The following is a 20371-nucleotide window of genomic DNA, read 5'->3' as shown; positions in this document are numbered from 1 at the left end:
GGGGGGGGGGGGGGGGTAAAAACAACAGTTTTGAGGTTGAAACATTTATATATCCTTACCTGTAACCAAATTATTAAAAGATACGTCCCATATTCATCCATATTCATGCCAATCTTGTGATACAATCTCAGACACCCCTGGACTGTACCATTTCTTAGCTCATGTCCTCAACTCTCTGCCCCCTGCAGCGCGCAGATGCTGTGGGTAAATGTAAGAAGCAGTAACACTTAATTACACTGTGTCAAGTATCTACAGATGAACAATCATTTCTAGCTTTAGCCTTCTTGTTTAGCTAACTAATGTTGGCAAGCTGTTAGCATGCCCTTTCATTTTCAGTGTTAGCTTGTCATTCATTACCAATATAAAATGCCATATATTATCTAATGTTAGCAAATACTGTGAGACAATGGAGGATTAGTTGTTGTAGAGATTAATTAAATAATAGAGATTAATAGAGTTTATTATTTCATTTCAATAGTCGTTCATGTGGCTGTGGTGCTTTAGTTAAACTTTACTCTAAGTACAGTAAATAAGTGCAATTTTGAGGTATTTGTACTTTACTTGAGTATTTCCATTTTATACTACTTTTTACATCCACTACACTGCATTTATTTGATAGCTTTAATTAAAAAAGCAAGCTAGGACTGTAACACTTGAGTTCACTGAAGCCCCCCCCCCCCACCCGCCCACCATCAAGCATTGAATATAATAAAATACTGTGTAAAATCTCTTTAAATCATTTTATTAAATTGAATTTGGTGAGCACTGCACCCTGATTACCTGTGCACCAAAGATTCAGTCTTAGACACCTTTTCCTTTTTAAACTGAGGTTGTCAGCAAGTACGTTTTTTATTTGCATTTATGTTAAATTCAACTTTACACGATGTAATTATCAAGATAATATGTCACAATGAACAAAGTCGGCTCTTTCACCATTGCATTGCATAATTGCATACAGTGTACGATGAAAATAACAACAAAACAAGTGAGATGGTGTGAGTGGCATGAGTGGGGCATTTTTTGGTTGTTCATTCACAAAAACCTTCATCCCTTTATTCATATTTGTTTTTATTAAGAATGAAATAAAGGATTAAACAATATAAAAACCAAGGGTAGCTTGTAATATAGATTTTACTGAGGTCAGTTACATATTCATCTTCAGAATGAGAACGTGTTATTATAGCTGCCATACCAATATAAATCAGTAAAATTAATATTTTCGACATGATGATGATAAAATTAAAGTTCTCCTTCGAGTTTTAGACTTTTAGTGGTGCAACAATGAATGAGTCGGTCACTGTATTGTTTTCATGTCTTGTTGCCCACACACAAACACTCAAGCCATAAGCACACAAGATACAAACAATTCTGTTGACTGCACACTGCACTAACAGTGCCAATGCTTATGCACCAGTAAAAGAGGAGAAGAAGGAGACTGCAAGTCAAGGTTTTAAAAAAATTCATAATTTTTGCAAAGGCTTTATGAGGTAGGAAATGCATTCAACATGTTTGACAAGCTACGCTGATGATTTGGTCAGTAAAAAAAAAAAAAAAACATAAAAAATTGTCCTAGATATGCTCAGTAACGAATGACACTAATATTTTATGGTTCAGTATAGCTTTCAAAATCAGACACAATCCTCTTATTTCTACAGTCATCAGTGAGTTTCCAACTGCTGCTGGTCAAATCAGCACCTTTGTACTAAACAGTCACTTAAAACCACATGTCATTGTGGTTGCCAAATCCCCCAAATATTTCTCAATTATAAGGCAGCATTCGACATAATAGACATATCTATCCTTATAAAACAAGTAAAAAATGTCCCGAGAGCACCCCAGATAATTTATATTCAAGATATTAATCCTACTATATGACTGGCAACACTGCAGTATAATAAGAAATTTAGACATGGTCTATACAACTCTCACAATAAGCAATACAAAATAAAAATATTTTTCAAATTCTTTTCCAGTGCTTAAAGGAGCTATTTGTAAGTTTTCTCTCTCGCTGAACGGAATTTCTTGCCAGGAGCAGGTGGTTGTGATTGTCTACTACGACAGACTACGCCCTCTGAGCAGCGCTACGCCTTCAGGACAGACTGGGGGCTACAGTGAGTCGCTATCGGAAAATGACGAGACAGGCAGGGCAAGCAGGTTAGCGCGCTAACTTCAGTAGAAGAAAAGATGCGATAGAGACAAGGGTTAACATTGGCTTTACTTTCCACTGCTGGAGAAGCTCTTGGCAAAGTTTGATGCAGAACTAACAATGTTTCTTCTAGACTGGTAAGTAAACAGCTGCTAATGCTAAAGCTGGCTCTGCAGCAATAGTGAAACCTACAAATAGCGCCTTTAAAGAATAAAAAACAAGCAAAATGTAATTCAAAACATTAAGGCTGACTATACACCCTATTTTCTCTCTTAATGTTTCTGTTTTGTAATATTATCATTGTTTTTATTTGCTTGTATGTTTTGTCATAATGCAAAGGAACTGAGCATGCTGGTAAATAAATGAAAAATAGTAATGATATGTTTTATAGGAGCGCAGGTAAAAAATGTGTTATATTAAAATCACTTCCTTCAGATATAATGAACACTTAAATGTATGATATATGAATATATATATATGATGTTACACGCTGTTGAGAACAATTAACAGCCATTAGTTAACTGACTGACTCCACCTGTCATCAGTCCTGCAGATTCTTGATTTTATATTGTATAGTATTTACTGTCAGGCACACTGTTGAAGAGATTTGTGTCTATTTTTAACTCAGTTCCTGTCTCACTGGCATATATCCATCACCAGAAGGTGCCATTGACCTAGACGTTGACATCAGAGCGATCTTCTCCAGTATATGACCTGGACCTTGAGGTTCTAGAGCTTGACTCAAATCTGTCCCAGAGAACTTCAAAGGCAGTTGAGGGAAGGAAGGCAAGGAGCATGGTCCGGTACAGGAAAGAGGAGGAGGAAACTGGAAGCTTGTGGATTCAGTGGACTCCTCCAGGCTCTCCTCATGACTCATCTGCTCCTCACCTCCACTGCAAACCCCTGAATCCATGCTCGGAAGCTCAGGGCTGCCAGGAAGCAGCTTCGGGACTTGCTCATAACCAGAACAAACCTGAATGGACCCTTTGCTGAAAACACTTCCACTGCCGCCAAACAGCATCCGAAAATCTACTTTTCCATTTCCTCCCTCTCTCTCCTGCTCTTTGCCCTCTGACCCCTCATCATGGCTGTCAGTCGCACTGATGCTATCTGCTTCCAGACTCTCTTGACTGACCTCTTCGCCACTGCACACACCTGAGTCAAGACTCGGGAGCCTGAGGCGCTCGACCTGGTGCCTCTCAACCTTCTCATAGTCTGAAATTACCTGCACTGGCTCACTGTTGTTGCCTTTGGAAAGCAACTGCAGAATCTCCAGTTCTTTCTTTCTTTCTTCCTCCCTCTCCTCTTCTGCAGTTTTATCTACACCTTGACTACCAACAGACCCACTAGGTGTCTCAGCGGCACAGGGCTCCAGATTCCCGGTGGTTGGCGAGGGGACAGGAGGAGGAGCACACAGGTGAGAGTAACTGGGGTTGGAGAAACTGGAACTGCTCGACTCATAGCTGTTTTCAATTCTCATCTTCTCCAACAGAGCTGCCTCTTTCTTGCACATTGTGACCGCATCTGCAGTGGAGGTTACCTCTACGGAGATGATTTCCTCCTGTTTCAAGAGGGAGTGAAATGATTCGCTGGTGAAGTGAGGGCTCAACCAGTTCTGGAAGATAAAAGATCAAAGGTGGGGGAGTGAGAGCAAGAATTGGAAAGATTAAAAGTACAAAAGAAATTAATTGTGCACTACACAGTAAGGTTGTAAAACTGGATAAATAGTTTGTAAAAAGTAAAATACAGTGTTTATGGTGTTTTGTTTTGTTTTTTTCTCTCTGTTATATTTCTGCCTTCGACCTGATGATTAATTTTTCTGTCTGGTTTCACATCCTACGTGGGCTGTACATCTTGCTGTTTTGTGTCATGATGGTCTAGACCGCCATAATTAAAATGTCACCAAATGATATATTGATATTAACAGCAGATCAGATGACAATGTGTGATGTTAAAGCATTTGCTGGTAGTGATGCACTGTGCAGTTCCCCTCAGCTTTACAGAGCACTTCAGCATTTTTCAGCTCATTGTTTTGGTATTCGATTTGCAAATTTGGAGTCACATTTTGGTCAAATCTCATTGCTATAGCTGCAGCAGTCAGGTGTTTTCAGAAAAAAAACAGTAAGTCCACTGTGTGCTGTGCAGGCAGAGCTATTACTGACTTGCAATTTTCTGCTAACACGTTCACCATAAAAACACACCAGTGTTGTGCTTACAGCTTTTTAATGTTCCAAAGTGGCCAAAAATATGAACTACTGTAGCTTTAATATGTTGTTGTCAGCAACCAATTAAAACAAGTGATGGACAATAAGAAAAAGAGAATTTCATAGGCTCACCTGGAAATTTACATCCTTCAGGAAGGATTTTCCTGGGTCTGGAAGGGGCGAACCTTTGATCTTCCTGTAAACCCTTAAAGACAGAATGATATAAACTTTAAGCAGAGTTGTCAGATAAAAAATATTTTTCTTGAACACAAAAGTCCAAAATTGACAACAAAAGTTACACAAATATCTTTTGTCTGCTTACCAGGTGGCTTTGTCGTTCCGCATGAGTAAGACCGCCAGAAACAAGGCAAACACTGCGCCTGCAATGATCATGCCCAATACACTCCCAGCAACACCTGACGAACACAGGACAGAGCACATCACCCAGATTAGCTTAAAGGTAAACATACTATAGTTATCCCACTATGAAGAACAAATCTGGGTTGTTTACATACAAAAAGGAAATAATTTTTCATGTGATTCAAGATCTGTTCCTGTTTGTAGATATATTGTTAATCTCAGTGGTTTCCTTCTCAGGAATTCAAAGCAGATGAAATGATCTCCAAATACAAAGTTTAACTCCTGAATTTGGCTTTAAAGGGCGTGACATTAGTAAAATGTTGCTCTCCACTGATTAAACTAAACCAATTCATTTTGTTCATATTTGGAAACATTTACCTGATAGTTGTTGTAGCGGCAATGGTGGTTTTGTTCTTCCTACGGGTGACACCCATGATGCAGTGGGGCCCCAATCACTCCAGGTTGACTTGGCCCAGGGAGCACTGGCATGTACTCGAACCCGTGCCTCATACCTCTCTCCTTGTATAAGATCACCTGGGTTCAGCTCTGTCGTGCACTTCAACACGTGATCTGTTTCTTTTGTCACAGTGGAATCCTGACAAAGAGGACACAAATGTGTGGATGTTTAACTGTCTGATTCTCATGTCTGTTCATGTACTTTTGCTTGTATAAATCATTTGACATACACTGAACACCCATTTCATCCATTCATATGTATCGTGTATCAATTTTGGGATAGGCAGTCATTTTTGGCATCAATTGGCAAAAAATTCCCAGATAGCAGAATATTGTATTGTGATGGTGTAAGTGATCTGAGAGCAAACTAGACGTCTACACATCCTCCTGATTCATTTTTTCAAGCTTTAGAAAACCTAGTATGTGACAGGAGACTTTGGCCAATCACATCGCTTCAGATGGAAACGTATCTCATTATCAGTGAAGTTTTAGAGATGGAGAGAACTTGCTGTAATTCTCCTGGACAGGTAACAGGCTGCTAACTTCATTTTCTTGTAATATCTAATTATGTTGCAGTGCTTGGTTGTGTTGGTAGATTCACAATGAAAGCAGGCAAAAAGTGGCTGTGTTGAATGTTGCTGATAATTTAGCCTTTTGCTAACTGTAGCCAGAGGCTCACAACTGTGGCTGTGCAAGAGGTACAGGAGTATGGCTGTATTTTCAAATTCAGGCATCTTGTTCTTTTGCTTCTTTTCTAGATTTCTGTCTAGCCCTTTAACACACACACAAAATATATACACACACTCCTCCATGACTGATCCTCTTTTTTCCACTGCAGTTGGGTGGTGTAAGACTTGAACCTTCCATGGACTTTCACTTGGGGAAACCAGGAAATGGTGGTAAAGTTGATTTCTGGTTTTGCTGGTGGATTCAGCTTTACTGCAGGATCACACAAACACAGTTGGTTTTAGGTCACCATGAATGACTTAGTTATGTCTCAAAAAGGTCAATATATGATTCAGTATACTCACCGTGGCAAACTGGCCTGTAGGAAATTGTCAAAATCTGCTTCGCAGGCTTACAGGTCAGAGTAATGGACACTACATGGAAGGACTGAAACTGAGAAAAGAATATTGCTCTAAGAAGACATTCATGAGAGGACAATGTAAAATCAAATAAGATATATACTGTAGCAAATTATAGTACTTTAATCTGCCTACTGAAATTAAACAGGGCCTAGTAACAGTTTAATTTCTGTTTACTACAGAGCATCTTAGACTCACAGCGCCCTCTTTTTCAATGTACAGGGAGCACTTCTTTGGCGCTGGTTTGGAGGTGCTGACAGGCTTTAAGTCACATGAAGTGCTGTACGAAATTCTTCTAAAAAAAGAAAAGAAAAAATGTTAATTTCATTGTTCTGCACTCACTGTTACATATATACATAGCTGCTGTCCTTACCCTTCATAATCCTTCCTTTCGGCGTATAGTGTGCACGCTGCATCTGCGTGGTCCTTTGTACTGTTCCACTCACAAGTGATATTTTGACTGTAGTCATTGTAGCAGGTGAGATCTGTGAGAGATAATGAGACAGGTGAGGTGAAGTCAGAGCTGTGACAGTGTGTGTGTCATTTTTAAGAACTCAAAAAATCAAGTTATCAAGAAAATCACTAACTTTGATCTGGGAGGCTGTTACAATCTGGAGCAAGCATTCTGGCAGTGCAGACATGAAGCATAGCAAGAAGTAGAAACAGCAGAGGGGTTTTCTTATTCTTCTCCATTTATTGTGTCATCAGTCTTTTTTTTCCTGGGAGTAATCAAATCACCAGAATTGTTGGATTCCAAAAGCTGGTTGACTGCTTCACGGTGTAACTTGCTGCTTTCTCTTTCTTCTCATCCTGTGTAGATGGAAAGATGCAGCTGTTGACAACTTGCAGTGGGATGACATATAATATAGTATATGCTGCTCTGCTTCTTTATTCTTTGATATTTGCTGGAGTTAATTTCTTCACACCTCAAAAATACCCCTGACCACAACTATGGCAAGAAAACAGTTGTGACACCAACAGATGATCGGAAAAGCAGAAATAGAAATGTTTCACATCCTGCCCCAGTTTGTCTGCCCTGGTTCCGTGAACACAGACTGACACTTAGAATGTGGCAGATTTATAATAAAATCCAATGCAATACTTTGGAGGGAAATTCTCTGTTAACTAAGGCTTCAAAGGTCAGGATCAACACAATACTTGATTTTATCATTTCATCTGTATCTCTTGTCTATGATTTAATTTATTTCATTGACTTATAGATTGAAAGAGGCATCCTCCTCGCTTGGATCCACAGCACTTAGATCTCCTGTGCTTGGATTTTAAAAGTTTAAAAGTTACATGTGTCAAGCCAGCTTAACCTGACTTTTAGCGGGTGTAGACATAACAAAGTCATCACTTTCCATCATCTAAAAAAAAAAAAACGAAAGACATAATGTAGACAGTGAAGACATGGTATCATTAAAAGCAGCAATACTGTAAATCCCAGCAGTTGACAAATGAAGAATGCCACTGTTAATCAACCACATCTTGTATGCATTAAATGTGGGTGTACAGCTTTGCAAAGCTAATGAGTCAATGATGAAACTGAACGACCAACTGTAAAATATTTTTGGTGACACATTTTATAAACATGCAGTACCAGTTTCCTATTTAAAAAAAGAAACAGGAAAATACCCCCATGTCTAAGCTTCCCACCTTTTGGTTTTAGGTTTAGGTATCACATCCTCTTTTACCACCTGTTGACATGTAACAGTGTGTGATATGCCTCGTCTTGTTAGACATTAACCAACTTAATCTGAGAGACAAGCATAAAAGATGAACTCAGCATAGACTTTGCTTTAGTGTCTTACCTGTTGGTGAAGCTGTTCAGGATCTGCTTCAAAGCACTGGTTTCATTCCATTGATCCCCTGCAAGAGAACATCAGACAAAGAAAGTTTTTCCTCTCAATGGAAATGATAAACCATCTCCCCATTAAACAGAAAGATGTAGAAGATCATTTTTGTGCTCTCCGAAGGTCACGACAGAAATTTTATCATCAGTCAAGATGAGCCTTATATCCTCTCTCGACTCTGCAACCGCCCCCACTCCTGACTAAACTTGAAGGTGTGACAATTGAGTTTTGTGGTGAAGCAGTTTCCTCTTTTATTTGCCTTCAACTAATAACTACATATTTTAATAATCTTACTTGTTGTGCACCTGTTTCTGTAATTAGAAACTGATACTTTTCAATAGGAAGAAACAAAAAATCCACAATGCAGTCTTGACACAGGTGGACACTGGCTACTTCGGTGTTGATGCTACAGTCTTCATCGCCTGTACAAATCAATTGTTGACCCTGGGTTACTTCCCTGTATGTATTTGCACTGTGTGCACATACAAATGTGATGTGTGTTTCTGTCTTTTTTCCAGTAGCTGCTTTTCTATCTGCACCACAGTGACATTTAAACACTTCAAAAACAGGATGAAAAATAACTGTGTGTGTGTCTGTGCTTCAGGTAGGATCTGTGGTATGTGGTTATTACAGCCCACTGCAAACTAACCCACAAACACCCATAGCCCCAATTACAGAAAGTGTTTCACTGAACAGTAACATAACAGTAAAATGGCTTTTTGATGACCTCTTAAACATTTAATAGAAAACATTTCTAGTAAAGTAAACTTTTCTCTTTTTTTACAGCTTGCACTCAACATTTCAGTATATATTTTTTTCTTTTTCCATTTCCGTGCACAGCGGAAGGCACTAGTTTTAACTGACTCCCCTGTTACCTGTTTATGCAATTTAATAAAGGTCAGAGTGTTTTTTCTGAGAACCCAAATGTTCCATTATTCTGACAGGTGCACTTCCTGCTAACAACACACCTGTTCTTAAAACGATATCATTGAGATTACAAGTCATAACCTCCTCTTAATCGTTAACTTAATCGTTGTTGTACGCTTTATAGGAAGCAAGCAAATGTGTCAGTAACCATGCAGGAAGTTGACGTATTTAACAAGTCCCCTTTGTTATCTTTGTTGTTGCTGTTAAAATATATCTCACTTGTTAAAAAGGTGAGAAAAGGGAAGATGAACTGAATAGATCCTCTTAAAGTCACAGTATGAATTAGATTCAGGCCACTCTGTTGTATCTGCTTAAGGGTCAAAATATACTCACTGGCTACTTATTAGGTACATCAACAACTGCTTGTTAACGCAAATATCTAATCAGCCAATCACATGGCAACAACTCAATACATTTAGGTGTGTAGACACGGTCGAGACGACCTGCTGAATGGCAAACCGAGTATCAGAATGGGGAAGAAGGAGGATTTAAGTGACTTTGAACGTGGCATGGTTGTTGGTGCCAGACAGCCCGGTCTAAGTATTTCAGAAACTGCTGATCCACTGAGATTTCCTGGCACAACCATTTCTAAAGTTTACAAAGAACAATGTGAAAAAGAGAAAATGCCTTGTTGATGCCAGAGGTCAGAGGAGAATGGCCAAACTGCTTCAAGTTGATAGGAAGGCCACAGTAACTCAAATACAACAACTCATTACAACCAAGGTAAAGAGAAGAGCATCTCTGAGTGCACAACACATCGAACCTTGAAGCAGATGGGGTACAGCAGCAGAAGACCACACCAAGTACCACTCCTGTCAGCTAAGAACAGGAAACTGAGACTACAGTTCACATGGGCTCACCAAAATTGGACAATAGAAGATTGGCAAAACGTTGCCTGGTCTGATGAGTCTTGATTTCTGCCGTGACATTCAAATGGTAGGGTCACAATTTGGCGTCAACAACATAAAAGCATGGATCCATCCTGACTTGTATCCTCTGTTCAGGCTGGTGTTGGTGGTGTAATGGTGTGGGGGGTATTTTCTTGGCACACTTTGGGCCCATTACTACCAGTTGAGCATAATTTAAACGCCACAGCCTACCTGAGTATTGTTGCTGATCATGTCCATTCCTTTATGACCACAATGTACCCATCCTCTGATGGCTGCTTCCAGCAGGATATTGCACTATGTCACAAAGTTCAAATCATCTCAAACATTCTTGAACATGACAATGAGTGTAGTCAAATAGCCTCCACAGTCACCAGATCTCAATCCAATAGTGCACCTTTGGGATGTGGTGGAACGGGTGATTTGCAACATGGATGTGCAGCTGACATATCTGCAGCAACTGCATGATGCTGTCATGTCAATATGGACCAAAATCTCCGCGGAATGTTTACAGCACCTTATTGAATCTATGCCACGAAGAATTAATGCAGTTCTGAAGGCAAAAGGGAGTCCAACCTGGTACTAGCAAGGTGTACCTAATAAAATGGCCAGTGAGTGTATTTAAATGCAGCATCAATAATGGTAGTTCTTTGTAGTTTCTGTAACAGGAGGTTGAACTCTATAATGCAACATTAAGCCATTAAGTTATCATATTGCACGATCCTGGGTGTCAAAGTTGATATGAAAAGGACTGAGACACTCCTCAATGAGTGCTTGAAAGAGCAATGTGGCATCTTGTGGCCAAACAAGATCACAACCTTGAAATTTTACAGGAAAAAATGGCAGATCACATGTTGTTAAGGATAGGGAAGAATGAAGTGACCTTACTGTGGAGACAAAGTGGATCAATTACCTCATTAATAACAGATTATATGTCATTGGGTTACATGAAAGGTTCTGTAAACGATCATCACTGCCACTAGATTTTGCATCTCAGACTAATCATCACCTCCCTTTATGTTCTCAGTCAGCAAGATGTTACGAAGCCCTGTGAGAGCGGCCACTAAACACAAGAAGCTCGACTGAATAAAGTTACACTGTGTACACAAGAGCCAACAAAAAAACAACCTAGCCACAACCATTAGTCCATGCTAGCATTGCCATGATATACTCCCCAGCAATGGTAGCCAGTTCAAAAGCCAATTATGAGTCAAGCTGGAGCCCTTCAGGAGCTGGTAGGATTCTCTATCTCGGTAAAGACTGAATGCTGCATACTGCACTGGGACATCTCACGCCAACGGGGAAGGCCAACGGTTTAACAGGAGGGATTCTCATGCACTAACATGCACATGTTCGTGCACTCACATGAACACGTTGCAAGATGCAAGAATAGTTGTTTGCTGCTGTATTATTGTTTTAAAATCTCATTTCCAGAACCTTTAATATTATTACAAGATCTTTAATGTGAATGTAATAATATGCTTCTATCATATGCTATGGTTAGCATCAATTTCGTATAACTTGTGAACTCAACAGTGGTTAAAACTGTTGATCAAAGCTCCTTTTGAGGTTTCCTGTTGCACAGCGTTGAATGGTACCTGCCTGTGAATCAGAAATGAGTATTTTCCACAATGAAACTAGTGTCCGTGCAGCTGGAAAACTGATCATACACTGTGCTAACAATGGATGAAGCCGGTTCAAGATGTAACTTCTTTATTAAAACATGTTCAAGTAATGAAATCCACTGAAATTTGTTCCAACTTGTAAATCACAGTTAAGTCCACACTCAAAACCTAAGTCATACACTTTGAGTTTTGAGATACAAAGAAGTGAAAATGCACTCTTCACCAGTCATAAAGGAGCAATGCACTAATTTTACATGACAGAAAGTCAACTTACTAATCACAGCACTGCTCAGCCTGTGAAAATACTGCTGTTGCTCTGGAGGAGCTTTGTCTTGGGCTTGAGTACACATTTTCATATTGACAAACAAAACAAACTGAGCACATGGAGTTTGAGGTGCACAGCAAGAGTCTGACAAAAGACATTCCCTTTATCAAGTTGCATGATGGGAAATGTAGGATGTTGTGTTTTGGGGTTTGATCCAAATTAAGGGCTAAAAATCAGCTCCTACTTTGTCAATTTTGACCACTCCTATTTGAACCTGCTTCTTGCAAGTTTAATGCAGCTTAATGGTTGCACACTTCTAAATTGCTCAGTTAGCCCATTAATGTCATCTCAAAGAGGCAGCCCCCTGTTTAAGGGCAATTTCTGTGTTCTGAATCTAAATGCTAAACACTAATGCTGCAAGCTCTCCAATCTAATTTGCTATCTGCTGAGACATTCACTATAACCTACTAACTTGGCAGTGTGCTTTTGCTTAGTCTCATGATATGATACTGACAACAGACAGGATTGTTCTGCTTTGGTGAGAATTTTTTTAAAGTCATAAAACAATGAAGCTGTTGTGTGGTCAAAACATGTCTAACCCTCATGAGATTAATGACGTCATTCAAAGTCATGCTGTGGAGTTCACCAGCTTTCCCGATATAAGATCTGTACTTCTGCATTTCTTAACTGACCACTAGAGATTTGAGTGACTGTTCAGTCGAATACATTGAATAATTCTCAGCTTCATTGTGGGAAAAACCTAACTTTTTAGGCAGAACTTTGAGTCACACTAAAGACTCAAGAACTCTTTCTAATCTCAGTTTGCCAGACACTCTCTGCTTGATGGTCTACCTATTTCTGAACTCTTATCACAGAGGTGCATTTTGGTTCAGTATATATTTATCTGGCTTCTTCTGACATTTGGGCTTCCCCTAACCTGGTCCAACAGCAAAATAAAAAAGCTGAAAGTGTTCTCTGTCTCTCTCTATCCTCTCTTTCTCTTATTCTTCTCTCCTTTTCAAAGAGATACAAGCAAACAACTGCACAAACTATACACACAAACACACACTAAAATACACACAAACCACTTCCTAACCGCCTTCTTTTCCCAGAAAGCTATTGTTATTTCTTATATGAAGGGAAAATGACCCAGTTACTATCCACTAAGTATGGTACTTACTTGTGTGTGGTTCCACACAATAAATATAGGTTTGCCAGTGTGGTTCCTTATCACAACTGATAAAGATGGCCAATGCAGGACTGAGTGGGACAAGTGGGTGCACCGCCTCCCCCTGTTTTACAACCCTGGGCCTAACTGCCCCTTTAGGCAGTATATACCATCTAAACCTGCAAAATATGGTATAAAGATCTGGGCTGTCTGTGATGCCACTTCCTCATATGCTTGGAACTTACAGGTCTACACAGGGAAGCCTGACGGAGGATCCCCTGAGAAAAATCAAGAAATGAGAGTTGTCCTAGACATGACTCAGGGGGTCAGTGGACACAACATCACATGCGACAATTTTTTAACCTTGCACAAGCTGGGACAGGAGCTCCTAAAGAGGAAGCTGACCATGGTGGGAACGATACAGAAAAACCTAACCTGACCCACGAACACTGGCTGAATAACAAAAATATGAACACCACACAAGGGTTAATCACAAGACTGTCACTACTGATGCTTATAAAGTAAAACTAACCCAAAGACATGACTCAAAGACAGTCTGCAGGATGCAATGCTCATTGTTCACAACAAGAACCAAAAAGCCTCTGTGTAGGAGTTTGGGGAGGAATTGTTAACCGGGTCACCAGACCACATTTAAACCTACCTTCGTCCTGTGTAACAGAGCTCAACCCCCTCGCTGAATGAGACCAATGAATGCAGTACATTGTCTTGTGGCATTATGTTCTGGTGGCCAATTAAATGGCAGATTACCTTGTAAGGTCAGCATTGAATTTACCTTGTTATGATTGCAACATAAGTTGCCACCATAGTAACAGATTTGTAAAAAAAATTTTCTCAGAGTATAATAAGTCACTGTGCGGTGTTTTGGCTTCTGATAAATCTCATGGGTCTGCTACTCCTGCTGGACTTCCTGAATAATATTTTTTATCTCACCAATACTTGAAGCAACACATTACTACCAACACAGCTACTTGCACTGTTATATTGCAGGGCCGTGTGACGCCTACTTGGCTGTCACAAGTCAAGTTAGCTAAGGTTGCATGCAGGTACATGAAAGTAAAAGGGCAAGAAATGTGTTGTTGGTTTGGTTATAACACTATAACTGAATTAGTGTGGGCTGTCTGTGAACAAATTTGCATGAACTGCAACAGCAACACGTAGCATGTAGGAGTAAGCAGTCTGAAACAAGAGCAGGGACATGGCTGATCAGCAGAGAAACAGTGTGGGTTTGTCAGATTGTTTAGTCAACATGTACTAAGTAGATTACCACACAACTTTGGTAAAGATGTTCATGGTTTAGACGTTGTATCCCAATAAATTTAGTTATCATCATTAGGCTAGAGCCACCAGTAGGTTGACATGTTTGGAGTGAAAACTGATGAATGATTTCAATATCCCAAGAGCTTTTCTTCTAGTGCCAGCATCAGGTCAAAATTTCATTTTGTCCATTGCTTTGGTTGGAAATATCAGCATGTTAGTGTCATTGTGAGCATGTTAGCATACTGACATTAGTGTTTGGCTCAAAGTCTCACAGAGCCATGAGTTTGGCTATAGACTCTTGATTATTTAGCAAAAAACATGTTAAACTATAGATATGACCTTTTAATACTCTGTTAAGTCTCTTTCTCTCCACACTCCTCCACTGTTTGCTTTTCTCTCAGTCTCACACTTCCTCCACCTTCTACAAACTTCCCACACAAACCACATGTCTCATTTTCAAACACTCTTTTCCCCCCACATATCTCGTTTTCTTGTTAATGTTGTTATCTCTTTGTATGAAATGCCAAAGTACTTTCATGGGTCAGTATTTTGAAAACACAAAGGTAGATGGCTTTAAATGATAACTGAGATTAAACTTTTCGTTTGGAAAACTTCACATGGCACATGTCTCAGCCTGTAAAATGTATCTTTTAAGATTTGGCCAACATTAGTAATACAAAGTTGCCTTCTGTCTTATATAAATTATGATAGGTGATACGTGATGTGCGGTGACAGCTTCAGGAAAAGCTTGTTAATTTACCTTGAAACTTCAGTGTAATCGTTTTACTCAGAAAAGTTAAAATTTAAATTTCATCAAAAAAGTATGGCTGTGTCTTTACCATCACTGATGTCATCAGTGTCATCAGTATCATTGTAAGACATGCACATATACACATTTCTAATCCCTCTTCAAAACTGCATCACCGACTAACAAAACTCGACTTAATCATCCTCTAAATCATCATTATCACTTCTGCCATAACATCATTTCCCATCACAGACTCTTTGTTTCATTACCCTGAGAAAGAAGTCTGATCTACATCAGGAAGCAGCTCTTGACCAGAGTTAATTCATATAAGGGCCTACCTGGCTCCCCGTTCCTTATATTATCTCCTTTTATGTTAAAATTGATTGATAAGTTGGTTCCATGTCTGTAGCCTTAGATTGTACTGAAAGATTTTGTTTCAAGACTTGTCATGATCTAGAGTGACGTATAGGGAAGCTTTCTGAGTTTAAAAAAATGCTGTGGTTACTGTGGTTCCCCTGAAAGTAGTCTGAAAGTAGTATCTGGGTGACATGTTATTTGTGTTTCAAGAAGTGTGAATCAACAGGATGGAAAACCCTTTTAGTGTTGGTTCGTTACTTTCCGTTCCGTTTTTCCTTCTGTTCCTGTTACTTTACATATACAGCTTCACCTTAGTTACAGGCACAGCAGGAACTCTGAGTTAATCATTGCCTCTCAAATTGTGTTACTATCACGCATCATGACAGAAACAGAAGTGTGTGCTTTCCCAAAACTAGACCTAAAAATGCCCTTAAAACAACTCTTAAAACCCATTAAAATACCCTAACACAAACCTTTCAAAATAAACCTAAGGATCCTTGTTGGCTTCATCAGACTGTGACCTCCAGCATGTATTTTGTTGGTTGGTAGTGTGAAGCAGATGGGATGAGAGCGAGCACCTTCAAGTCTGAGGCCGTGGTTCTCCTCTGGAAAACGGTGGATTGGTCTCATCGGGTTGAGATGGAGTTTATGCTCCAAGTGAATGAGTTAATGCATCTCGGGGTCTTGATAAAGCAGGTGCTCCCTCTACCCTGTTGTGACAAAGAGGAAGCTGAGCTGGATTTCCCAGCCGTTCTACGTTCTTTCCCTCGACCATGTTCATGAGCTCTGGGTAGAGAATGAGATCACTGATACAAGTGGCTGAATTGAGTTTCCTCCATGGGGTGGCTGGGCTCAGTCTTAGAGATAGGGGACAGAGGGTAAGGAGCTCTGATGTGTAGGGAGCTTGGAGTAGAGCCAGTTGAGTTGGTTTGGGCATCTGGTTAGGATGACTCCTTGGCACCCTCCATTGGAGGTCTTCCAGGCATGTCCAACTGGTAGGAGGCCCTGGGGTAGACCCAGAACACACTGGAGAGATTGTATATCTCATCTGGGACCTCAAGATCCCCTAGCTGGAAATCTGGCCTACTTTGCTTGACCTGCTTCCACCGTGACCCAACAGATATGGATAGATGGATGGAAGGATATATGGACCCTTAACTTCATCTCTCCATTTCCCTTAGTTTTCTAATTTAAAGCATACTTCAATTTCAAGGAAAGTGTGATTTAATTGAAGATCAGTAAAAAACATCTTGTTTGTTCTACGGGGGTTACGTGAGGGACTCTTTCTTGACTTGGAGTCAACTAGAAGTTGCCAGGCAACCAACTGCCAATATGTACTTTGAAAGAGTACACACGGTTGGTAACAGTAATCATTTCTCCACCTATCACAACTATACAATGTAAGAAATGGGAGATAAAATTCCCAGTCCACTGTATTCCATGGAAAAATTACAAGAGTAAATCATAAACTTTGTATATACATAAGTAGTTATGTTGGACTTTACAAAGATGAGGACCTCATAACAGATAGATACAAAAACCGCTAGAAAGCAAGGACACATACACAGGGAAAACCAGGGAGTGAATTATGTACTAAAAAGACCTTTGGAAGACCGACTTGATCTGTCCATGGCAGACAACTGAAGCCTTGTACTGACTTAGGCTGAAGTTTAGAATGAATTGTTGCATAGAGCAAGGACTATGGATTCTGTCACTTACAGTGGAGTCATTTGAAACCAGTATGGACAAGAGAAATTATTTCAACAGCCAATAACTCTTTCACCATACACATGGGCATGTGAGCATTATTTCAAGGTGGACTTCAAAGAAGCCCTTCCTTTTAGAAACATGGTGCTTTAACGTACCTTAAATGCAGTGATTAGCCCTCAGCTTCAACATTTAGGACTGCACTTTGTTAAAGACTTTCTTATTTTCTACTGCATAGAGTTACTTGTTCTATGTATTCACCTATTACTAGAAATTAAAGCAATTGTTAATAGAACATTTGTCAACCTCTGGTTTAATCTATGATCCAGTGTGTAGTATCAGATTTTCTTTTGTTTAGTGCCCCCTAGTGGTAGTATAAAAAAACACAATGGCAGACAGCAATGCACAATGCTAAGCTATAATACATATTTTTGTTGCAGACTGACCATCATAAGCTGTCATGTGTTTAACAAAGATAATTAAATTGGCCCTTTCAGCTGCAGGACACTTACATTCACTGATAGTTTTCCAGAGCTGATTTAGTGAAACATTGGTGGGCAAAACTATATGAACCCACGTACTTCATGCCACAACATATTTAGCCTCAGCTTTTTGTAAACCAACATACAAAAATAAAACTTCTGCTCCAGCAACAGCAGCTGCCACATCTCTATGTGCCGTGGCAGCATGGATGGATTACTGAATAGGCCTACCTGGCCTAGAGCCTCTGCATGAAGCGACTGTTAATGTTTCTTGGTTGAAAGTCATAGAGCTCAGTTAAAAGACACATACATACATAACATACATTCTAGTTTGACCTCTTTTCTATACAGGAAAAAGTCAATAAAGCATTTGTTAATCTGTAGGCAGGGCACCAACAAACCTAATACAAATGAGATTAACAGACAGAGGATGAACACAGCATTAAAATTTAGTGTTCAAGACAAACTAGCATCAAAAGTAGCTTTTCAACAAATATTTAAGTTGAAGACAAACTAACAACATGTTAAACTATATGTCAGCTGAGTTCACACTACAGCTATTACTGTATGCTATGGTTAAAAACTGTTCTGAAACTTAACTGAAAATCAGTAATAAAGTGAATTTGTAATAATAACATATTAACATAATAGCAAAAAAGAGTACTTACTACTTACTAAGTATCAATATATTGTCAATCTTGAAACAAAACAGTGGAAAAGTGAATGTGTTTATTACAAAAATATGTGTTCAATTTTGTTTTTACAGCTGATTTAAGGAAATTATTATTTAGGACTGAATAACAAAACTGACAGATTTTTGTCAGTGTACTGCTCCCATATGCTACCTCCAACAACTGCACCAGTGGACTTCAGGTTCACAGTGAGATAACATAAATAATTTGTCAGATCAACAAACTCACCAGATTGGCCCAGGACAAGATGGCTATTCCCTCTGGCTTGAACAGCAGAGATAAAGAATCAGGTCAACTCCTCTTTATGTTGTTGTACAACATAACATGTTGTTGTACGGCATCTGTAAAGGAGAATATTTAGGCAAAACTATTCAGCAAAGAGCTTTACTTCTTAAATGGCCACGTAAAACAGAAAGAGGGAGGCAGGAATTTTAGAAGTTCCACTTCCCTTTTACTGTAAGATGTGTCAGCAGTAATGGGAGTGGTGTCAGAGGGCATTTGAACAAGTCATAGTCACTTGAATTTGTGTGTTTACATTTACAGCAACGTAATACAGCAACAATTTTCCTGAACAATAGAGTTGTTTTACATTTACCCGTGTGACGACACTTCAGAAATATGTCACAGCAAAATGACTTTTGGTGCGAAGTGGGTTATTCCCTATTGCTGTAAGCACTGAGCAGTAAGCTGTGAATCACTCTTCATCACTTTGATATATCCAGTCACCACATCTTTCAAAATTGACGGAACGCTCAAACTCCATTTCTTGTATTGCAAGAGAAGATCTTGAAAAATGCTTTGTGTTTAGGTTGCATTGTGTAATAAAACAGAAAAATAAATAATGTGAGGAGTGTTTGTCTGTTGCTGATTAGTTGTCCTTTTAATTGCCCGTGAAGATGCTCTGGATAGCGCTGCCGTGACCGAGCAAGGCAGGCGTCCATACGGATGCAATTCAAGTCTTTACCACAAGGCGTCACCGGTGGACCTTCCAACAGAAGTTTTAGAAACAATCAAATCAAATAAAATCAAAGTACTTTAATGATCCCAAACTGGGAAATTGTTGCGTTGCAGCAGCAGCATAACTTACAATATGTACAATACGATACAGAAAGTAACAAAAAAGAATGTACAATATTTCAATAAGGGCACAATAAGGGCTGAGAGTGTATTTATACTATTTACACATGAAGGGCTGTGGTGTTGTATGCACCACTGGTGTTGGCATACAGCAGATCCAGGGTTTTATTGTCTCTGGTGGGGCAGTCAACATACAATGGTGGCCAGGTAGGAATCTATCTTCGACTGTGTCCAGCCGGCTGATTTAAAGCAGTGCACATAGGAGGAGCTCTACGGAAGTTAATGGATTCTCGTCATGGATGTATTATAAGATCTGGATACGGCGTAGCCGCTCAGCTGTGCAGCCAGTTTTTTCCAGTGGCTACGCGTGGTATTGCAGCGAAAAATCCCCCTGTGGCCCAAAAAGCATTTTCCCCATAGACCACAATAGTAAAAGAGAGGCCTGTAAAACCTGTAACAAGACACCTCCAGCTGTGCACACAGCCGAATATCAATCTTTCTATTCTACATTTTTAAGCCATGGGGTTTTAATCTTTGTAAAAGTTTTTCAAAGCTCAGAAAAAGCCCAGAAAAGTATTTTTTCTCTGAGTGACTGCAGTTCACCAGCCTGTCATCCGCTCACAACAACCGCCTTATTATTTTATAGATTAATGACCCTCACTGTGTCAGCGGGTTCAAACGATAACTGACTCCGGCCTGGATGCAGCGTCCTCTGGGTCAGCAGCGGTGGCCTGAGGTGCTGCAGCCCGCTCCCCCTCTCTGTCCCTGAGGGGAAGAACCGTCCTGGACGTCCTCAACATTGTCTCTCTAACTGCCCACGTCCTCAGTGTGTGTTCAGTATACAGTTTGCTATATGTTCAGTGGAATTCATCATTTAAATTAAATCTTTATAAAAAATCATTTTGATATATTTTTCATTTTCAAATCAAATATCTGTGAGCCCTCTGGGGCATTGGCCTTCCTCCCCCTCCAGCTTTGTTCCAGGCAGGTGAGATGTCGCGCGAGGCTGGACAGCCCGACCCCCAGGCGGCCCTGCGCCCAGCCATCGGGCTCG

The 20371-nt window shown here is 39.8% G+C and overlaps 1 protein-coding gene and 1 long non-coding RNA gene across 8 annotated transcripts in view; both read right to left on the bottom strand.

Moving 5' to 3' along the window:
• Nucleotides 1-769: 769 nt before the first annotated feature.
• LOC139636253 (interleukin-2 receptor subunit beta-like) overlaps nt 770-20371 on the bottom strand; it is a 42831-nt gene continuing 23229 nt past the window's right edge. For all 5 annotated transcript variants that reach the window (XM_071504131.1, XM_071504134.1, XM_071504132.1 and 2 more), the window contains 4 exons: nt 5089-5305; nt 4673-4766; nt 4483-4555; nt 770-3761 (listed from right to left, as the gene is read on the bottom strand). In XM_071504131.1, coding sequence (XP_071360232.1) covers nt 2766-3761; nt 4483-4555; nt 4673-4766; nt 5089-5305 — 1380 coding nt within the window. In that variant the 3' untranslated portion in view covers nt 770-2765. The remainder of the gene's footprint in view (nt 3762-4482; nt 4556-4672; nt 4767-5088; nt 5306-20371) is intronic.
• On the bottom strand, nt 5315-19891 carry LOC139636262 (uncharacterized). Of its 3 annotated transcripts, none has more exons than XR_011694375.1 (7): nt 18469-19891; nt 8063-8120; nt 6839-7061; nt 6625-6736; nt 6450-6546; nt 6198-6285; nt 5315-6105 (listed from the first exon to the last, which is right to left on the bottom strand). It is a non-coding gene; the product is annotated as an uncharacterized lncRNA (long non-coding RNA). The 3 variants fall into 3 exon arrangements; XR_011694376.1 differs by lacking the exon at nt 18469-19891 and adding an exon at nt 15341-15810; XR_011694374.1 differs by lacking the exon at nt 18469-19891 and having other exon boundaries at nt 8063-15328.

Source organism: Trachinotus anak, unplaced genomic scaffold (assembly GCF_046630095.1).
Source record: "Trachinotus anak isolate AG129_WGS33_773 ecotype Australia unplaced genomic scaffold, CSIRO_AGI_Tana_v1 ptg000019l, whole genome shotgun sequence".
In the NCBI taxonomy this organism is placed as follows: Eukaryota; Metazoa; Chordata; class Actinopteri; order Carangiformes; family Carangidae; genus Trachinotus; species Trachinotus anak.
This window is presented reverse-complemented; position numbering and strand designations above follow the sequence as displayed.